This window comes from Lucilia cuprina, chromosome 2 (assembly GCF_022045245.1).
Source record: "Lucilia cuprina isolate Lc7/37 chromosome 2, ASM2204524v1, whole genome shotgun sequence".
Taxonomy (NCBI): Eukaryota; Metazoa; Arthropoda; class Insecta; order Diptera; family Calliphoridae; genus Lucilia; species Lucilia cuprina.
This window is the reverse complement of record NC_060950.1, coordinates 28,052,459-28,074,658: the sequence shown is the minus strand read 5'-3', so window position 1 is coordinate 28,074,658 and position 22,200 is coordinate 28,052,459. Positions and strand designations below refer to the sequence as shown.

General features: G+C 30.6%; 2 protein-coding genes across 5 annotated transcripts; both read right to left on the bottom strand.

The window, feature by feature from the left end:
* LOC111686320 (ribonuclease P protein subunit p30) lies at window positions 1-1,317 on the bottom strand. The gene is made up of 6 exons (XM_023448678.2): window positions 1,153-1,317; window positions 899-1,086; window positions 778-846; window positions 444-718; window positions 299-378; window positions 1-239 (listed from the first exon to the last, which is right to left on the bottom strand). Exons 1-6 carry the CDS (start codon window positions 1,241-1,243, stop codon window positions 4-6), a joined length of 939 nt encoding a protein of 312 aa, XP_023304446.2. The 5' UTR covers window positions 1,244-1,317; the 3' UTR covers window positions 1-3.
* A 1,500-nt stretch (window positions 1,318-2,817) lies between these two features.
* On the bottom strand, window positions 2,818-21,243 carry LOC111686319 (zinc finger protein 12). Of its 4 annotated transcripts, none has more exons than XM_046951273.1 (3): window positions 21,101-21,243; window positions 4,805-6,131; window positions 2,818-4,470 (listed from the first exon to the last, which is right to left on the bottom strand). In XM_046951273.1, the coding sequence occupies exons 2-3, from the start codon at window positions 6,126-6,128 to the stop codon at window positions 3,347-3,349; spliced, it is 2,448 nt and encodes an 815-aa protein (XP_046807229.1). In that variant the 5' UTR covers window positions 6,129-6,131; window positions 21,101-21,243; the 3' UTR covers window positions 2,818-3,346. The 4 variants fall into 4 exon arrangements, with proteins under 4 accessions (XP_046807229.1, XP_046807237.1, XP_046807235.1 ...); XM_046951281.1 differs by lacking the exon at window positions 21,101-21,243 and adding an exon at window positions 20,967-20,985; XM_046951279.1 differs by lacking the exon at window positions 21,101-21,243 and adding an exon at window positions 9,394-9,512.
* Window positions 21,244-22,200: the final 957 nt, after the last annotated feature.

Below are 22,200 nucleotides of genomic sequence, written 5' to 3'. Positions count from 1 at the left end.
TATTTAAAACATTTTTTTCTTTTTATTAGGTTGTTCTTTTATATTTTCATTGACATCTGAATTCGCATCGCTTTCTGAATCCTTTGAAAACTTAATAAGATCATCAGTTTCCATTTTATTTGACTGATCATCTATTGCAACTTCTTCCTCATCGATATCACTGTCGGAGGAGGAATCCGAAAATACCACTGGACCCGAAGCCTTAACAAACATAACTGTTTTACCAACGCGCCGAGATTCTAAAAGGAAGATAATTTTAGATTTAAAATAATATTTTAAGAAACACAAATCCACCTACCGGCTCTCAAAAACAATTGACGACAAAAACGATCTATAGCACATTTGCCCTGGTCTTCCGATAGGCCAAAAATAAAAGATCTATAAGGTTAAAAAGAGGAATAAAAAACATTTATATAACACATACAGCTGTAGCTTAAACTTACAAGTTAGCCACATCATAAGGTCCTCTTAACTCAAAAACATTTGTAGCTCCACTGGAGATAATAATACTTCTTGATTTACCCTTAACAAAATAATTATGAGCCACCTTAATCATATCCTTGCGGCAGGAGGAATCAGCTATCAAGGGAGAATATTTGATTTCAAAAAAGACACCCCGCTTAACAGCCACTTGATAGGCTTTGCGGTTAACATTCAGGCGTATACCAGCATTAGTGTCAAAGGTAACAATATCACCATTAAAGGTAGTGCAACAATGCTGCAATTATTAAGAATTTAAAAAATTTGTGTATCCACTTTGTAATATAAATATATTACCGTCAAAGCAGCATCTGTTTTAGGCTGGCCGGCTATTAAATTAAATTTCTTTAAATTTAAAGAATTACCCTAAAATCGGAATTTGTTAATTATCATTTTAGTTTTGAATAAAAAGTCTTACCATGGCATGTGCCACAGCCACATCCACATAGATTATAGTTAAACGTTGCAAGATCTTCAATTTATTCTTAAACTCCTCCTGCAGCCATTTGATATTCACAGGTTCGGGAAATATATCCGAGGATCTTTTAACATTTTCCTTTTTGCTATGATCAAATTGTTGCTCTATGGCTATAGTTTTATAACCCACTGCAAATAAACAGTTAATTATTTAATAAACACTTGTATTTCGAATTTTTTATCGTTATCACATACATTCAATTAATTCTTTGCACATTTCTCTCATAATCTTTTCATCCTTATTAAATGGTATACACATATCGTAAAATCCTTTAGTTTCTTCCATTTTGTTTTATTTAAATAATATTCAACTAATTACTTTCAGCTAAAAAATGTAAACAATTTATTTTTTTGAATCTGCACGTGTAGTTGCTTTTATTTGTTTACATCAATCAGCTGTTTTAACGCAATTTAAAAACATGAAAAGAAAACAGAATATAAAAACAGAGTTGTTTACAAATGAAGAATGAATCACAGCGTTGCCACTCTTAATTATGAAAACGATTTAATTTAAAAAAATTTAAACGTAAACTATGTTGGATTATATTCATAACAATTTATTAGACGTTTATAATAAAATAATCTTAAGATTAGTATAGATATAGAGTAGACTAAAGTCTATTTTATAGACTAAAAATTAGTCTATTCTAGTCTATTTTATAGACTAAACATTGGTCTATTATATAGACTAAACATTAGTCTATGCTATAGAATAAACGTTAGTCTATTTTATAGACTAAACGTTAGTATATTCTATAGACTAAATGTTAGTCTATTCTATAGACAAAATGTTAGACTATTCTATAGACTGAACGTTAGTCTATTCTATAGACTAAACGTTAGTCTATTCTATAGACTAAACGTTAGTCTATTCTATAGACTAAACGTTAATCTATTCTATAGACTAAACGTTAATCTATTCTATAGACTAAACGTTAATCTATTTTATAGACTAAACGTTAGTCTATTCTATAGACTAAACGTTAGTCTATTCTATAGACTAAACGTTAGTCTATTCTATAGACTAAACGTTAGTCTATTCTATAGACTAAACGTTATTCTATTCTATAGACTATACGTTAGTCTATTCTATAGACTAAACGTTAGTCTATTCTGTAGACTAAACGTTAGTCTATTCTATAGACTAAACGTTAGTCTATTCTGTAGACTAAACATTAGTCTATTCTGTAGACTAAACGTTAGTCTATTCTATAGACTAAACGTTAGTCTATTCTATAGACTAAACGTTAGTCTATTCTATAGACTAAACGTTAGTCTATTCTGTAGACTAAACGTTAGTCTATTCTGTAGACTAAACGTTAGCCTATTCTATAGACTAAACGTTAGTCTATTCTATAGACTAAACGTTAGTCTATTATTTAGACTCAACGTTAGTCTATTATTCTATTCTATATTCTATAGACTAAACGTTAGTCTATTCTATAGACTAAACGTTAGTTTATTCTATAGACTAGACGTTAGTCTATTCTATAGACTAAACGTTAGTCTATTCTATAGACTAAACGTTAGTCTATTCTATAGACTAAACGTTAGTCTATTCTATAGACTAAACGTTAGTCTATTCTATAGACTAAACGTTAGTCTATTCTACAGACTAATCGTTAGTCTATTCTATAGATTAAACGTTAGTCTATTCTACAGACTAAACGTTAGTTTATTCTATAGACTAAACGTTAGTCTATTTTATAGGCTAAACGTTATTCTATTCTGTAGACAAAACATTAGTCTATGCTATAGACCAAATGTTAGTGTAGTCGTTTCTATGGACTAAACGTTATTCTATTCTATAGACAAAACATTAGTCTATTCTATGGAATAAAAGACTAAACATTTGTAAAATATAAATGAAGAATATATACTTTATTTGGAATGTAAAGTTAATATCTTGTTACAGTTAGAAGGAATGAAAATTAAAACTTAAGCACAATAATTTATGATAAAATAACAATTTTCATATAGCATAGACACGCACACATATAAACATTTGGATATCTCTTTTTATTCTAAGAGATTCACATTTAAATATAAACTATATATTTTGTATAAAAAATATAAATTTTTATCGATATTTTACAATTGCACTATAATTAAACTTGCTGAGCCTTTCAACAAAAAAGGAGAGGAGCATTTGAAACTTAAAATAATAAGTATAAGTTTTTAAAGTTAAACAAAAAATAATCTCATTAAAATTAATATTAAAAAAATTTATAATTTATTACTTAATTTATCACTGCTCATATATGATAATGGCAAACAGGGGAATGTGTTCATATTTTGGGATAAAGGTGAAAGTAACCAAAACCCAATTGATATTAGGGGAACATAAATATATACTTAAACAAATAAAATTATTACTAAACACGTATACTCAGGCTTCACCATTATCCTCATCCATGGAATCCGTTGTATCCAATTTATGCTGCCGGGCTATATGCTGATCTAATTCAGCTCGTGTCTTTAATTGCTCTTTGCAAATGTAACACTGAAAGATTTGGGTATTGACATCGTGTTCCTTTAAGTGTTCATTATAGGCATCGATTTCATTAAAACGTTGATTACACTCACAACACTCCAGCCAATCTTCAGCACCTGAATCATCATCATTTGAATCCATATAACCATCAACTTGCATTGCGGAAGAATATTTTGTCGATTTTGAAGAACTCGTTGCCAAATGCTGCTGCTCATCACTATCACTGTCATTGCGATGAGTTTCCTTATGTTCTGTGTACTTAAGGAAATCACGGAATTTCATGGGACAGCGCATACACTTGTACCAACGTTCACGTATGTGAGTGACCATATGTTTCTTAAGCGTTGAATATTCCCTAAAGGGTTTACGGCACTTGCTGCAGCTAAATGGTTTCTCACCCGTATGTATCATGTAGTGACGCTTAAGATTGTGACGAGTGCCAAAGGCACGATTGCACAACGGACAGGGAAACTCTTTACGCGTAATCATGCCCAATTCATTGTAACCAGGACGATGTACGGCTGGTATATTATCCAAAAGACGTTGTGTATCTTCGGTTGATTTTGTATTGCCACTACTAGTGTTTGCTGCTGCAGTAGCACTGCTGTTATTGGGAGATTTTGTTCTTATTGCCGCAATATTATAACTTGTTACGGAGGTGATGGTTGGTAGAGTATGTAGTTGCTTCTGTGGCACTGAATGGGTAACGGATGATGATGATGAAAGGGATGGCTTAGAGGATTGTAATGTTTCTGTTACAGTTGCCGACTTAAGACGTGTATTCTGTTCGGCTGCATTATCAGCATCTGTGGCCGGTTTCATGGCAGCCATAATAACAGCATTTTTTGATTGTGTACAACAATTGATGCATCGTGTTGGATCATTATCTACAGGTGGTCGTTCATGACAAACCATGCAGAGATAGCTTGGCTCGTTGGCATGACGACGTCGATGTTTTTTCATATCGCTAAATTCGCGAAATCGCCGATCACATAAATCGCAACCAAAAGGACGTTCACCTGAAATAGGACGAGAAATGTATAAAAATTGTTTTTTTAAATAAAATTTTGTCTATTTTGTGTATCTATCTATCTATCTATCTATCTATCTATCTATCTATCTATCTATCTATCTATCTATCTATCTATCTATCTATCTATCTATCTATCTATCTATTTATCTATCTATCTATTTATCTATCTATCTATCTATCTATCTATCTATCTATCTATCTATCTATCTATCTATCTATCTATCTATATATTTTTCTATCTATCTATCTATCTATCTATCTATCTATCTATCTATCTATCTATCTATCTATCTATCTATCTTTAGTTTGGTTTAACTCACCTGTATGAATCATCATATGCCGTCTTAGATTATAGCTAGATTGTACTTTTTTACCACATAAAAAACATTCGAAAAAGACACGTTCTCGTTGACCCTCATATTCCTCCCAACGAACCAACATATTATCATCATTATTTTTATCTGCATGCGAACCGACTATAACGACATCATCAACTAATGGTTTAGAATATTTTACTGTAGATCTATTCTGCTGAACATTTAAATACTCGCTGTTGTAGGGCACATTGCATCCAGCTGTATTAACCTGTACAATATCCTCCTCATCTTCGTCATCACACTGTAGTTCACAACTAACCGCTACTAAAGGTAATGTGTCATCGTCATCATCATCATCCTCATCGTTGTTATCATCATGCACATATGCATCATCTTCATCATCGCTTTCCAGCAAATCAATTTCAGCTATAATTTTATGATTTGCTGAATTTTTATTAATTGACGATCGCGAACTGGATGTTTGACTGCTAATTAAAGGCAATTCTTGGCTGTTTTGTGTAGTGATTTTGTTGTCGGAAGTTTTAGGTATAAGACTTATGTCCAATGATTTCGTATTACGATTGGCTAAGTTTATAGTGAGATTGGGCGGTAATTTTCTATTTGCAAGACTTTGTTCGGCTTGTTGTTTGATTTGTTTGAGTTTTTCCCTTTCATCCTCATCGTCTAACTCAATAATTTCATAGACTACCGGTTTCACGGCATTTGCATTAGTTGGAGCGGAAAAAACATGCGTTATTTTGGGTTCTTTTTGTGGACGACTTTGCTGCTGCTGTTGTTGTTGTTGCTGTTGTCGTTGTTTTTGTAATTGCTGCTGGCCCAAGCGTATTAAATACTGTTTTACCTTTTCATCGTCTATGGAGACAAATTCAGGTTCATCTGCAGCTTGACATGGAGCATTACTCGTATATGATTCTGTTGAGGTATACTGCACTGGTGTTGTAGCGGAGGATGGTGATGCCCTTTGTAAGGCTAAAGGTGGAGTTTGTGAATAATGAGAGGGTGAGGGAGTTGTGGCACAACATGGTGACACATTACAACAATAGCCCAATGAACAATCATTACACGAGCTGCCACTATTTGCACCGCTAATGGCATATTTATTGCCTGGATGTGGTGTGTTGGGCGTGTAAGTTCGCGGTGGCATTACATTATGTGGTGATGGTGGTGGAGGACTTGATTTGTAGCCAGCATTTGTGTAGGTATGCTGTTGCAGTTGATGGTGATGATCAACTATTTTCAGTGTAGAATGTGGTGAGGAGCCAGCTCCCGGACTTGGTGAACATTTTACTTTCATAATAATTTCCATTTACTAAAAGAAAGGATTTGTTTTAAAAATGTTAAATTACATTCATATGTATATAAAAATTAAGGATATAGGGGAATAAGTATTTTAGTTGAATTTTAGGAAGATCAATAAGTTTTATGACTTTATTCCCTCAAATCCTTCATATATGTTTTGAGGGAAAGTTTGATTTCAAGTTTCTAGCTTCAATATTATTGAAAATTCAAAAAGGGCCAATTGAAAAACGTTTTAGATTTAAGATCAGTTAACTTTGTTAGTATTGCCAACTTTTCACTCAATAACATAAACAATGAACAGCTGTTTTTTGCAAACAATACTTTTGTAAAATGGAAAATTTTGAAAAAAAAAAAAGAAATATATATATATATATATAATATATATAATATATATATATAATATATATATTATATATATATATATATATATATATATATATATATATATATATATATATATATATATATATTAATATATATATTATATATATATATATATATATATATATATATATATATATATATATATATATATATATATAAAATAAACATTTAAAACAGCAATAAATAAAACAAAACAAATCAGAAAATTGCAATTTACTTAAAATATTAAGTTTTTGTTCTTCCGAAATCATTTTTTTTTGTTAATTGTGTTTTCTCACTTATAACTTGAGTTTAATTGGTCAATTACACTCAGGTAAACTAAGATAATAAGTAACTTTACTGATAATTGAAAAACACGAAACATATATTAAACAAGGTTTAAACAAAGAATCTTTATATGTAAAACCCGCCCTTAGGGTAGGTTTCTTACTCCTCAGTTAAAGTAGGCTTAACTTGCTGTTAGTTTAAACTCGGAACAAATTTAGGTGGACTTTAACCAATGATTGTGTTTTTCTAATTTGGATTTAAGTTCTGTTAACTCTGTTAGTATTGTTAACTTTTCAGCCAAAAACATAAACAATGAACAGCTGTTTTTTGCAAATATTCCTTTTCAGTCGTAATTCAGGTCTGAATTGGGGAACAACTCTCGCGTCATCGCGATAATTTCTTAAACGCGTTCAGGCTTATGTTTGTTTATGCCCTGGTGGATTCCATTAAAACTTAACTATTTAAAACCTGGTGGAGACCATCAAACCTCAAATGCTTACTGGTATTTCTCACTTATAACTTAGGTTTATTTGACCAATAGCTCTCAGTTAAATTAAGACAATAAGGGCTAATCTTTAGTTGAATAATTAGAGGCTAAATTAAAATGAATCCTCTAAAGCTGTACTCAATTAGATAATTTTGTTTTCTTGCTTCGTCGCCCAATGGAGGTGGTATAAACTTGAGCCAGAAATTCAAAGTGTAAACAGCTGATGAAAAAAGTAATAAAATTTTTTTATAAAAATAATCATTAAACTGTTTAATTTGGTATGTGAATACGGGACGAATCTTCATTACGACAATTGGATCTTCGCTTCGTAACAACGATCATCGACCTAGCGACAGTTGTATCAACGGAAAGTTTTTCCCCCAGGAAAGAAATATCGGCCACAGTCGAACTGTTACAACGACAACACCAAAATGGGCATGTAATTTTGACAAATATTCTTCAATTGATTTTCTAAATTGTTATCATTTTTATATTCTATGGTATTTAAGATATTGTTCTTAGAACCTTATACAGAATGACTTTACGGTCAAGACTTAAATATGGAGCCCTACATGGCTTTGTGTTGTTCACACTGTTTAGAAGGTCTAGTATAGAATCGAAAATATTCAAGATATGAAGTCATTAGCGCAATTATTTACATCTATGCCATACTGTTAGTTTATGTCAGTGTGGATATAACTACTTACATACATATGTATGTATGAATTTTTTGTATTTTAACCAATAAGTTTTGAAGAATGAATCTATAGACGTTGAATATCGATCATAATAGCTTAGTATCACGCGAGAATGTTCATGTGATAATAAGTATGATATATCTAAAGTAATGTTTAATGAGACGAGAAAATCATGTATGTTTTTATACCCTACACCCTACCTATTGGGTTTGTGCTGATGTTTGTAACATACAAAAATATTCGTCCTATACCCACCTTAAAGTATACCAATCGGCTTAGAATCATTTTCTGAGTCGATTAAGCTATGTCCGTTCGTCTGGCTGGCTGTCCATGTAAACTTGTGCGCAAGGTACAGACCGCAATTTTCCAGATAACTGGATGAAATTTAGCACACACTTTAAATGAACTTTAAATGACACTACCGATTTTTGTAATGATCGGGCTTCATTTGACCCTATCCCCCATACAAACTCCCCTTCAGAAAATGACTTAAAGGTCAAAATTCACTTACAAACACTAATAACACTTTTAAATTCTACATAAATAATATTGAAGAAGACTTAACTCCCCCTACCAACATTTTTAAGGATAGGGCCATATTTTGCCCTACTCCCCTTTGAGCCCTCTTAAAAAAATCTCTTTTTTTGCCAAAAAAAAAAGTTTATACTTATACTTTTTTATATTTACATTTTTACACATTAACGTGAATATCCTAAATATTGTTTTAACTCCTTTCTATCGCAGTAAAAGCAGAGATTTTCGCCATTAAAAGAAATGTATTTACGAACACAACTTAAATGCGACGAAGTACGAACACAATTAAACGAAGCTCTTACGAACACAATTATACGAGGATGACGAAGACTTAAGTCAAATGATTTGAGCGCATTTTAAAACTTTTTAATGAGTACTAAAATAAAAGAATTCTCTTCATTTTAATAATTTATTATCTATTCATTGTGATAAGCCGAACAAGAATTGAACATTTGAACTTATTTTTTTTATTTAATCAACAACAAAACAAGAAAAATAATAAGAAACCAAAATATATCACAAAAAAATATACACTCACACACAGTTTAAGCACGAAATTAAATTTCGAATAAGACAATCAATGAGCTGCTCGAAAATATGTTTCCAATTTGATTATTATTATTTTAACGAATAAAAACAGTTGCAAAAACCAAAAAAGACACCAGAAAACATTAATTTCGGAAAACAAATTATTTGCGATTTTTCTTGGATGTTGTTTTCCAACAAACTCTCTAAATCCAACTGGATTTCACTGCGTCACCACAACAACGTTTGCTAACTAATAAACATGGGAGATGATGTACACAATACAACAAAAAAATCCAAAAACAAAAAAAAAAGAAACGCTTCAAACAGAAAATAATTGGAAAAATATACTAATAAGAAGAAAAAATTATACATACACACATATGGCAGCAACAACAATAACAAAAAGAAAAAAATCAGCAAAAACAAATAACAACAATCATGCAAACACACTTGTTTTACTCGGCTAAACACTCGACACTGCAAAGGCAACTACAACAACAATATTACATTGTACTCATACACTTTAAAAAACATTTGCTCGGCAACGGCAACGGACTTTAGTTGTGTTTTTATTGTTTTTCTTTTGTTTCTCATACATTGTTGTTGTTATTATTGTTGTGTTTAGAGTGTTCGTGATCACTCTAAACTGGAATCACACACAACAGCAAAAACAACAACAACAATATAACAGCCAGGCAGTCAGTCAATTGTACTTGCACGAGTAAAGTTGATAATAAAAACGCAAAAACACACAGCAAAAGAAGAAGAAGAAAAAATATTGTGCAGGAAGACGGCAAATAAAACAAGTTAGAGCACTGATATCGTGTTATGGCAGAGTGGGCAGCAGGAGAGGTACCCCTAAAACAACACGGTAACTACAACAACTGCCGCCAACATTTTGCAATAGACCACGGACACGAACAGCAGAGTTTCACGATTTTCAAGCTATTGAGCAGAAACATATTTTAAAAAAATGTATTTTGCCGTTTTAGTTTTAGACGAGACTCTGAAAATAATTAAATCACCCAAGCAAGACTTAAATTAACAAAAAATAAAATTAAAGAATAATCGACAAAAAAACATGCAGAAACGACACAGAGACGAGCTAAAGGCAACAGCAATGGTAATATCATCATCATCACAAGCAAGCACCTTCGTTATCGTCAACAATGGCTATAAGAAAATGGCAAAACAAAAACACCAACATTTTATTGGAACGAGTAGAGTATCCAAGCATACGAGGTCAAAGTGAAAAGTAAATTGCTTGGCATTTTAAATTACAAATCTTTAAATTAAAACTTTAGTTGAGAAATGAAATAATATTCAAAATTTTAATACATATTAAGTAGTACAGACAAAGTGGGCCTGGGGTTCTATATTGAAGACCCAGAAACAGAAATATACCACCGTTTACCTAATCATAACACAAGCTTCCAGGCAGAAGTACGAGCAATAACGGAATGTGTAAATTGGATTAGAATAAATATGGATCCCCCAGGGCTTAATATATTTACCGACAGCCAGAAGGCAATTTGTGCGATATCAGGTGATAGAATTAAATCTAAGACCGTATTGGATTGTAAGAAAGCTTTAACTGAATACTCTCCCAGAGGTAAGGTTTCACATCATATGGGTACCAGGCCACTCGGGAGTAATCGGCAACGAAAGGGCGAATGTAATAGCTTTAAAGGGAAGGGAGCTCGATGTAGTTAACCTGACAAATGCAAAACCATTCGACGCAACAAAAGCTAAATGAAAAATATGGATGAGAGAATCCCATAAGGCCTCTTGGAATAATGAAACGGTGGGTAGAACCACAAAGATTCTATGGGGTGACCCTGATGACAGCAAGACGAGAAATCTTCTCAAAATGAGCAAGTCTGAGGTTAGTATGATGTTACGTATTCTCAGTGGACACACAGGATTACGAGCACATCTATACAAAATTGGACGTGCGGATTCAGACGAATGTAGAGAATGTGGAGAGGACAGTGAAACTCTGGAGCACTTTCTTTGCCATTGTCAGGCATTCGTCGAAGTTAGATCCAACTATCTTGGAAGTGATGTTATTCCGGAAATAACATTCTTAACCAAAACTGATTGGAAGATTCTTAGGAATTACGTCCAGGAAACTGAGTTTCTGAACATGGAAAAATAATACATTCAGTGAAAAAATTTTTTTCTTTAATTGGAGCGCACAACAGGACCGAAAGTGGCCTAGGTGTATTTCTTCGGATTTGATGTAGTATACATCCTCCTATCAACGTAACCTAAGTAGTACAGACTGTGTTCTCTAAAATATTACTTTTAACTGAAATGATTTAGATCCTAAACTTCTTTAAAAAATCTGTTCCAAAAACTGCCTTTCGTAGATGTGAACATCAACTTAAGGTGAATGATTCTTATTATAACCGCTGATAGCAGATGTTTAATGTATGTCTTTTTATAACTTGTATAATTTCATTGCCTTGCAGGGTCGAAAATGTTTGTACCTTACATCCATAAATCATCTGTATTGGCTGTGATTTATGTCTTATTAATACAATTTTCAAATGTACGGTCTACTTTTTAAATGATAGTGTTTTTCTGATAAAGATAATCTTCATTCTTTGGTTAAACCTGGTTTAATATATGTTTCGTGTTTTTCAGTTACCAGTAAAGTTACTTATTATCTAAGTTTAACTGAGTGTAATTGGTCAATTAAACTCAAGTTATAAGTGAGGAATTAACAAATTAACAAAAAACAATAAAACAATAATTTCGGAAGAACAAAAACTTAATATTTTAAGTAAATTGCAATTTTTTGATTTGTTTTGTTTTATTTATTGTTGTTTTAAATGTTTATTTAAAATTTTTCAAAAATTTTCCATTTTAAAAAAGTATTGTTTGCAAAAAAAAAAAAAAAACAGCTGTTCATTGTTTATGTTTTTGAGTGAAAAGTTGGCAATACTAACAAAGTTAACTGAGCTTAAATCTAAAACTGAAAAACACAATCATCGGTTAAAGTCCGCCTAAATTTGTTGCGAGTTTATTCTAACAGCAAGTTAAGCCTAGTTTAACTGAGGAGTAAGAAACCCGTCCTTAAAAGGATATCCCTAATCACAAGCCAAGAATCTGAATGATCAATTTCTAACAAAGTACAACTAGCCGCTAAAGTATGATAATTATTAGTCTATCATGGATAAATTAGTTAAAAATACGACCTTCTAGCCTCTAACTAAGAGAAATTGATGTATATTCTAAGTATTCATCTACCAAACTGTATAAAAAAATAATTTTTCTAATCAGTTCTAAATCAGTTTATTAGTTGCCCAAATCACTATCAGTGTTGTATGGAACCGAAAACAATTCAATAACAAGTAAGAATCTATAATGCCTTTAAATTGTTTTTCTCCCTAATTCCTATTTGCATTTAGTGATTTTTAAAACATTTTCTAAAGGGGACTTTGTATGGGGGCTAATGAAGTCCGATACAGTTACTAGAACATTTAACATAATTATGGACTCAAAAACCTATTTTAACCATTTTCAATAAGCTTCGTCCTTGTGCCAAAAGAAAAGTTTGTTTCATCAAATTATCTAGAAAATTGCGACCTGTAGTTTTGATTAAAAGGTTTACATGGAACTAAGCATTACAGTATATTACAACATACTACGATACAACACCAATTTTGGAGTGGAGCAATGTGTTTCCGATGGATGTGTTTCAAAAATATTGATTTGTTGTTGTTAAAAGAAAAATAGTTTAAAATTTCTTTATGACATACAACGATACCACACCGATTGTGAATTGCACAATTATTATACTGCTAAACTCATCTATTCAAAACAAATCCACTATAAATTCACTCCATTACTCAAAAACTATGAACAACATTTTCGAACTAACCACGTAGATTGAAAACCCACTGTAATTTTTTAGACGTGCCCTGATGTTGTTACATTGCCGTGTTTTAAGCCATAACCATTCACTTTAGGCCAAAAAAAAATCGAACAAAATCTACCAGTTAGTCATACATTACACACATACACACACATTCACATCAGCACGTCCAAAACACGCATACTTTTACACACTGACACACGCAAACCTACTCGTAAAAGCCCCATCATCATACAATGAATCCATTACTTGGATTTAAGCCATGAAAGAAGAAATTTTATTTTCTGCTGTTTTTTATAAATATATATTTATTTTTTCTGTGAACGAGCATGCACGACGACGAGTTCAACGACGACGACGACGACGTCATATTGCGTGTTTTGAGTTTTCTTTAGGCAACAACAAGAAACGCGAAAATTTTCAACAAAACAAAAATATTTAGTAAAATTTATGGATTTAACAGTTGTGAAATTTTTAATAGCATCTAGCCGGGTTGAGGGGAAAATCTAATTTAAGTTGTTATTAAGATATTTATCAAATATAATTTTCTTTTTTAATCAAACCTAGTGATGGAGAAATGTAGATTTCTTGGCTTCAAATTTTACCCTTTATCCTGAAGACAACACATAGAGAATATTACCAAGAAGGCATTGAGATTTAAACAAAAAACAACCACGAAACTGGGCCTTAGTTCCACTGTGTCACATTGGCTTTATACAAGCGTAACATAGAATTGCCCTTGCGTAGTAAGCTCTCATCTTCGGGCTTATTGACTATTAATGCATGTTTATTAATGTACAGTAAATCAATTAAGTAATTTGCCTATGTAAAATTTTATAAATTTTGAGAAAAAACTTTATGTGAACAATTATTTTTAGCAAAATAAAGTAATTTGTTTGTTGTATTTTTTAAAGAATATCTTATATTTTAATTTTATACCATAAAAAGTAAAATCGTTATATTAATTAACGAGATCTTTGATAAAATGTGAACGTATTGTTAATTTTTTGGGTCAATAAAGTATTTTGCTTTTTTAGGTTTTTTGTTCATTTTTTTAATATTGCTGCATTATTTTATAATATTTTATATTTTTATTACTCCTATATATTAGAATAACATTTCCACTACTAAAATATCTAAAATATTTTAGTAGTGGAACGACTAAATTTGAACATTTCTTAACCGATTTATTATCCTATATACCTATCAGAATTTATCAATATTTGACTTAACATGAAATCTATCGTTTCTTTCATTAAATTTCGAAAATAATAAGTAATTTTGTATTGGATACATGACATATTAGATAATCAATGGATTTGGAGCTAGAACAAATGTTTTGTGAGGTATAAATCTATATATTAAAACAAAAATAATCCTGGTTTTTGGTCATTTTGTATTGATAAATAAAAACTACATTACGGAAACTCCATCTATTTGGGGAGCATTTTGTAAGTTTTATTTAGAATTGTATAATACTGATTCTTATTCAATAAATCTAACACTAAGTACCATCCTAGCCACTCTAAGTATAGGGACATCACCATATACCACTATAGAACTATTAAATGCTAAAATCTTGATTTTCAACCTCATATTTTAAATTCTTTATTTTATGAATAAGATACAGTAGGCGTATTTGGATCTGGATAGTTATTCTTGATTTGGATTCTAAATATTTATAAGTGTATGTATGTATGTATGTATGTATGTATGTATGTATGTATGTATGTATGTATTAGCTGAAAATGTTTGCTTTTGTTGACCTTAGGGTATGATAACCACCTATATTTTAAAATATCTAAAATAGGTATTTTTCCTGTACTACACGACACTTCACTTTACATTGGTTCTAAGCAATCTAAGGTCTGTTTAGAGGTCTAAATTTAAACATAGTGTTCCTCCAAGTTTGTATATAGATTTTGAAAAAGATAAATTAGGAGTCCAATACAAGTCGCCTCCCTTTGTCAGTTAAAGATTTTGAAAGAGCACTCAATGCGTTTTTTCTAATAATTCTTTGGATCATTTCATCTATTATTCTATTTTATATTTTTTAATGATATTGATTAAACATTTCATAATTATATTTTATTGATTTACACTTGTTTTAAAAATCTAAACTAATTTTTTATATCGAAAATGCCTCATTATTATCCTTTAAACATTTTTAAGGCAAATAACATCTCATTTTCACCCAATGAGGATATGATTTTTACAAATTGCAATTGAAAAATACTTAACACTCTTCCTTTTAACAATAAAACAATAAATTCCAAAAATAATTAAAAAATAATTTGAAAAACCCAATAAAATTAACCGGAATTCTTAATATGCAAAATACTTTATTGACATGCAAATTCTGATGAAAAATAATAACATGCAACAACAAATGCACCAAAATTTGTATTTTAGTATTTTTTTCTAATTTTTCCCATTTTACACAATCTCTATTTTTAATTGGAAAACTTATATTAATTTTTACCTGTTTTTTTCGAATTTTATTTATGAACAAAAAAACAAAATTCTCTTAAAAAAGGTAGGCAAAAAACTTAGTTGATTAACTGTATATTGAATTTGGTGCCAATAGGTGTTAACATATTTTTCTATAGCCCGAAGGAAATTAGGACGTAACAGATGATAAGGTTAAGTAGTACAAGACCATATTTAACTGTAAGATAGTAATAACTAAATACTCATACACACATCCACTTTGGATAATGGTAACTACTACTCGTGGAAGATTATAAAAGAACGAATGTGCTTCAATAAAAAAATCGAACTTGAGAAAGTTAATCTATTAGATGCAACAAGAGCAGAGCTATAAACAAGGACAAGAAGGTCTTATTTGTAATAATGGAATGGTGGATAGTTAAACTATTAAATCCATCGAGAAGAGAGTTAATAACATGGGCAAGAAAGTCTTATTATACCCTACACCACTATAGTGGGAAGGGTATTATACGTTTGTGCTGATGTTTGTAACATACAAAAATATTGGTCCAATACCCACCTTAAAGTATACCGATCGATTCAGAATCATTTTTTAAGTCGTCCGTACGTCCGTCCGTCCATCTGTCCATGTAAACATTGTGCGCAAGGTACAGGCCGCAATTTTCAAGATAATTTGATGAAATTTGGACCAAGCATGTTTTTTTGGCACAGTGACGAATGGTTGAAATCGGTCCATTATTTCACTTAGCCCCCATACAGCCGTACCTCCCGATTTGAACTTTTTATGCCATAACCCCCATACAAACCCCCCTTCAAAAATGTCTTAAACGTCTAAAATTGACTTGTAACCATTTGTATCGCAATGAAACTCAACAAAACTAACTGTTATTTAAAAATATATCCTCTTCGCAAATTTACCGAGGATCGGACCATATTTGACCTATATAAAGCCTCATTTAGAAAATTTTTTTTATCAATAAATTGTTTAAATATTTTGGAATTATGGTAATATTCAATGTAAAAGTTTCTTTATAAAAAATAAAAAATTTAAAAATATACTCATGGTGTAGGGTATTATATGGTCGGCCAAGTTTGTTAACATGATACGAATTCTGACTAGACTCTGAAGATTACGGATTTTGACTAATGAATATAATGTTATACAAAAAATATTATCCCATACAAAGGTTATTCCTTTTATAGATGAATACAATATGTTTTTAAACCAATCTTTTTCATGTAAAGCAAAGAGGACATTTCTTAAATTTTGCAGATCGAGTTAAAGTATACTTCATTCAGCCTAACCTAATTGATTAATGCGTTTGATCGCAATGAACCTGAGAGTAAAATTACTGCTAATATATGACTACTTTTACGGGAGACTGGTGTATCTTACAGATGCGGATCCCCGAACTCTTATGTATTAATAATAACTATGTTATAAGATGATGCCAAATGTTTAAAAGGTTCCAACAATATTGAATATATTCTAGAAAAACGCACTATTCAAATAAAAGGCCAAAAATCGTAAATCCAGAACAGACCACTCATAAGCATATGGTCCTAATGGTAAGTTATGTTAATCCTGTCTTTAAACTTGAAAGAAAGTCACTGTACTTTGGTCATTAAAGCAGTAAAAGTATTATTTTTTTCCAACAGTTTTAAACTATCATATTATCATCATCGGCGAAAATGATTATCGCCCAAATGTGATACGTACTATTGTACAAATATTTCATTCATACTCTATTACAAACAAGATAAGAGGTCTAATTGAATACATTATATACAACTTATCCATTTTGCATGATATTCCGTTCAAAAATACAAAGAAACGCAAATTTGTTTGTTTACATAAAATACTCCTCAGCTGATTTGCATCGCTATCGTTGACTAGTCACAAATGCAGCGCAGGGATGTATTTTCAAACAGGCCCATATGTTTACAATCTAACCTGAGTTATTATATCTTTTAAATGTTTTTTTCAATCATTATAATATTGAAGGTAAATGTAACATTAAATAAAAATCTTAAGGACGGGTTTTTCAGATAAAGATAATCTACATTCTTTGTTTAAACCTAGTTTAACATATGCTTTGTGTTTGTAACGTTACTTATTATCTTAGTTTAAATGAGTGTTATTGGCCAATTAAACTTAAGTTATAAGTGAGAAAACACAATTAACAAAAACAATAAAACAATGATTTCGGAAGAACAAAAACTTAATATTTTAAGTAAATTGCAATTTTCTGATTTGTTTTGTTTTATTTATTATTGTTTTAAATGTTTATTTAACATTTTTCATTTTACAAAAGTATTATTTGCAAAAAACAGCTGTTCTTTGTTTATGCTTCTGAGTAAAAAGTTGGCAATACTAACAAAGTTAACTGAACTTAAATCCAAAACTAAAAAACACAATCATCGGTTAAAGTTCGTCTAAATTTGTTGCGAGTTTATTCTAACAGCAAGTTAGGCCTAGTTTTACTGAGGAGTAAGAAACCCGCCCTTAAAGAACTAATTAGACCGTTTTTCACATTTTTTTATAGTAGAAGATAAATAAGATCTGGATTTACGACCTATAAAATCCAACAACTATGGTGGTACCCAAGACTAAGTGTGTAAAAACTTTTTCAACAAACCGATAAGGTACAACATGTACAATACTGTAAAATAAAAGGAAAACATTACCCTTCTTTCTAAAGTCCGCAGCTCATCAAGAATCCTAATGATACTATACCATTTCTTCATGGAAAGTTGTAGCTAAGAAGGTGATTAGATTCAATGAGTATTGTTTTATCACACAGAAGTTTAAACTTTGACAAATCATTTCGAATCAAAACACTATGAGGGAGAACAACACTTAGTCGGACATATATATTTTCCATGATATTGCAGTGTTCTGGGATATTATACTTGTAATCAAACTACAGGTGGCAATTTTGAAGATAATTCAATGAAATTTGGCACATGACCTTCTATAGCACCATAGCCTATTGAAAATGTTTAACATCGGTCCGTTATTTCACCTAACCCCTATACAACTGAACCTGACGAATAGGGCTTTTAAGTTCATAATTATGTTTAATATACTCGTAACTCTAAAATAAGCTTCAAAGTTCTATACTAGACTTGATGTCCCTCGCCAATTGTATAATTATAGGTCCTCATAAAAACCTAGACCATATGAAAAGACCCCATCAAAATTTCACTTAAATGTCCAAAATTGTATTCAACAATAAACGGCTTAAGTATGTCTGAGGAAAGTTACAATTCAACTTAAATGCTTTATTATGACTTATAAATCACATTTTATTTTTGTAAAAGGCGTAGGGTATTATATGGTCGGCCACGACCGATTATAATTTCCTACTTGTTTATATTACTATGTACTTTAATCAGGGTACACTTAGGGCGAGTTTTTCTGATAAAGATAATCATCATTCTTTGGTTAAACCAGGTTTAATATATGTTTCGTGTTTTTCAGTTATCAGTAAAGTTACTTATTATCTTAGTTTAACTAAGTGTAATTGGCCAATTAAACTCAAGTTATAAGTGAGAAAACATAATTAACAAAAACAATAAAACAATAATTTCGGAAGAATAAAAATTTAATATTTTAAGTAAATTGCAATTTTTTGATTTGTTTTGTTTCATTAATTATTGTTTTAAATGTTTTTTTAATATTTTTCCAAAATTTTCCATTTTACAAAAGTATTGTTTGCAAAAACAGCTGTTTATTGTTTATGTTTTTGAGTGAAAACTTGGCAATACTAACAAAGATAACTGAACTTATATCCAATAATGAAAAACACAATCATTGGTTAAAGTCCGCCTAAATTTGTTCCAAGTTTAATCTAACAGCAAGTTAAGCCTAGTTTAACTGAGTAGTAAGAAACCCGCCCTTAGGGCGAGTTTTTCTGATAAAGATAATCTTCATTCTTTGATTTTATATATGATTCGTGTTTTTCAGTTATCAGTAAAGTTACTTATTATCTTAGTTTAACTGAGTGTAATTGACCATTTAAACTCAAGTTATAAGTGAAAAACACTATTAATAAAAACAATAAAGCAATGATTTCGGAAGAACAAAAACTTAATATTTCAAGTAAATTGCATTTTTCTGATTTGTTTTGTTACACTTATTATTGTTTTAAATGTTTATTTAACATTTTTCCTTACTTATGCGATAGACTCTTATTTTAGCCAAATATGATAAAATATGTACCGATCCTTATAAAATTTGGTAGAGAGAACTTTTTTATGTCGAATTGCATCGCTATACTTGCATTTTTAAAACAGTCGATTGTATGGGGTCTATGCGAAAACGCGGATCTAAATTGACCATTTTCAATACAAAACAAACCTTATCTATAGAAAATATTTGTGAAAATTTTCAACTCTCTAGATCCGTACTCTATTGTATTTTCAACATGGCTAGTTCATTTAAAAAATTTATAAGGACAATATTTCAATGTGTTACAAATGGAATGACAATATCAATATACCGAAATAAGTTAATCTCAGACCGAATTAAAAATACGAGAACAGCGATGTAATCCAAAACAAACACAGGCTGATGATGGGAATATAAGATTCTTCAAAGCCGATTGACATTGCAAACATTACAAAGGGCGAACGTCACAAATTTTGTTTAAACACATTTTACCAAAAGTATGTTTAGTGATAAGTCTATTAAGAATATTAACACCATTAGGTTCAAGCCCCTGGTTTCTCACGAGAAAGCTCCACATATTTTGAATTTCAAACCTTATATAGATTGTCAAGTATACAACGAATTTTCTTAGCAGCAGTAAGATCAACTACAAATCAGGCACTTTAAATCGTTGCCCAGCCTGCCATCAAAGTCCTCATGACACGGTGCATTTATTCAATTGTCCTGCTAGGTCTACAAATTTGCGCCCTATATACCTATGGTTAAGATCGACTGAGGTGGCGCAGTTTCTCCAGCTCCCCCTTCCACCCACAGACCCAAATTCAAATAATTAAGTATCTCTTATTCTAATTTCAGGAAAGAACTATCGACCACAGTCGAACCGTTACAACAACAACAACAAATCAGCACCAATAGAAGTAGCATTTTTAGCGGCGTTATCAAAACCAATATCAGTTATTAACTTTCAAGTGATTTTTGAAGGGCCCTCCAGATCTTTTTGGGTGTTACAAACATTAGCATAAACGCATATGTTCCTACTACATTAATGTATACACAAAAATATACCATGATTTAAATGAACTCACAGGCGTATGATTAATATTTCTATAGGTTACAAACAACTGCACACAACTTTTTTTGATGTAGGTTATAAATATTCTTAAAATATATTCAATGTTTGTAAATTATTCACCATCACTGTTAGTGATTACTAAAATAACAACTCGGCAAAAAAAATCGAATTTATTGAACTCACAAATCGAGTTATTATAAAAAAAGACGAGCAAAAAAAAAGAACATTAAACAATTAAGAAAGTGAAGTATTAATTTTACTTTTAATTAAATTCTTTTAAACGAATTTAAATAAAAATATAAACATTCTTTAATATTCAATTAATTTTATTTACAACAAATTTTTTAATGTTTTTTTTTTTGCGTACTTGTTTTTTTCTCATTGGTAACTTTTTCTTTTTTCTCTTATTTGTACCTACGTCGTCAATTTATTTCTTAAGAATCATTTTTTTTGGAAATATATCTTTAAAATTTCTTGTAGTTTTTGCATTTTAATATTTACCACTTGTTTTCACTAATTTTACAGTTTTGTTATTGTTATTATTTATTTTTGTTTATTATTAAAAAAAATTATACTAATTTGTTTTGTTTACAAGTGCGAAAAACAAAATTAAGGCGAATTCATACAAGATGGCTCTACTGCAACAGTTGATTGCTGTTTTTTTGTACATGGACATATCTACTGAAACTGTCAAATGTTAGGTATAAAAACTAATTTCTTTTAACTGTTAATGTCAAACTTCATGTATATGAAATATTATGAAACCATCTTTTATGAATTTTCCTTAGATTGAATGAAAGTAGAAAGAGTTGCCAATAAAATATTTTTCTTGTGACAATGTTGGTAATTTCTGTTGTTTAATAAAATAAATTTAGGGGAAATTTAACGTAACCGTAAGGAGTAGGGTTCTATAAAACGACTTTCGAATAATCGAACAATCAATTTTTTATCGAAAAGTCGAAATCGACTATTTTGTTCCAAAAAAGTCGATAACTCGACTATCGTCTATGAAAAAAGTCGAAAAGTCGACTTCGTAAATATTAGTCGAAAAGTCGGAAAGAGTCGAAAAGTCGGAAAGAGTCGAAAAGTCGGAAAAAGTCGACTATTTATAAAATATTAAAAGTCGAAAAATCGATTTTTAATTAAATGAAAAAAGTTGAAAAATCGACTTTTAACTTAATGCAAAAAGTCGACTTTTCATAAAATGCAAAATGTCGAAAATTTGAAAAGTCTACTTTTCAAAATATGCAAAAAGTCGAAAAGTCGACTTTGCGTTTCAACTATAGAACCCTAGTAAGAATGTAGAAGAATGGAATAAATATTAAAATAGGTTTAAGATGTTTTTAATCATTTGAGTTTGCTTATTTGGTTTCGATTCCAGACACAGACACAGGTAAAGCATCATACAAAGGTACAATCTATCTATCTACCTCGGAACAATCTAACCATCTATCCATCCATCTGTCCATTCAAATAACAAAATTTTCGAAGCATATCTAATATTACTTAAAAATATTTTGCTATCTAGAGGGTCTTCCCAGATCCTATTTAGACTTCATAGGGCAGGTTTCTTACGGCTCAGTTAAAATAGGTTTAACTTG

What these genes read in the sequence shown, in the direction of transcription:
- LOC111686320 (XM_023448678.2), bottom strand. Translation starts at nt 1,243, where the DNA reads ATGGAAGAAACTAAAGGATTTTACGATATGTGTATACCATTTAATAAG. An exon ending in AAACAGATGCTGCTTTGACG is followed by an intron (nt 719 to 777) that starts GTAATATATTTA and finishes TAATAATTGCAG; the next exon opens with CATTGTTGCACTACCTTTAA. An exon ending in TCAATTGTTTTTGAGAGCCG is followed by an intron (nt 240 to 298) that starts GTAGGTGGATTT and finishes TCTTCCTTTTAG; the next exon opens with AATCTCGGCGCGTTGGTAAA.
- LOC111686319 (XM_046951273.1), bottom strand. Translation starts at nt 6,128, where the DNA reads ATGGAAATTATTATGAAAGTAAAATGTTCACCAAGTCCGGGAGCTGGC. An exon ending in GCATATGATGATTCATACAG is followed by an intron (nt 4,471 to 4,804) that starts GTGAGTTAAACC and finishes GTCCTATTTCAG; the next exon opens with GTGAACGTCCTTTTGGTTGC.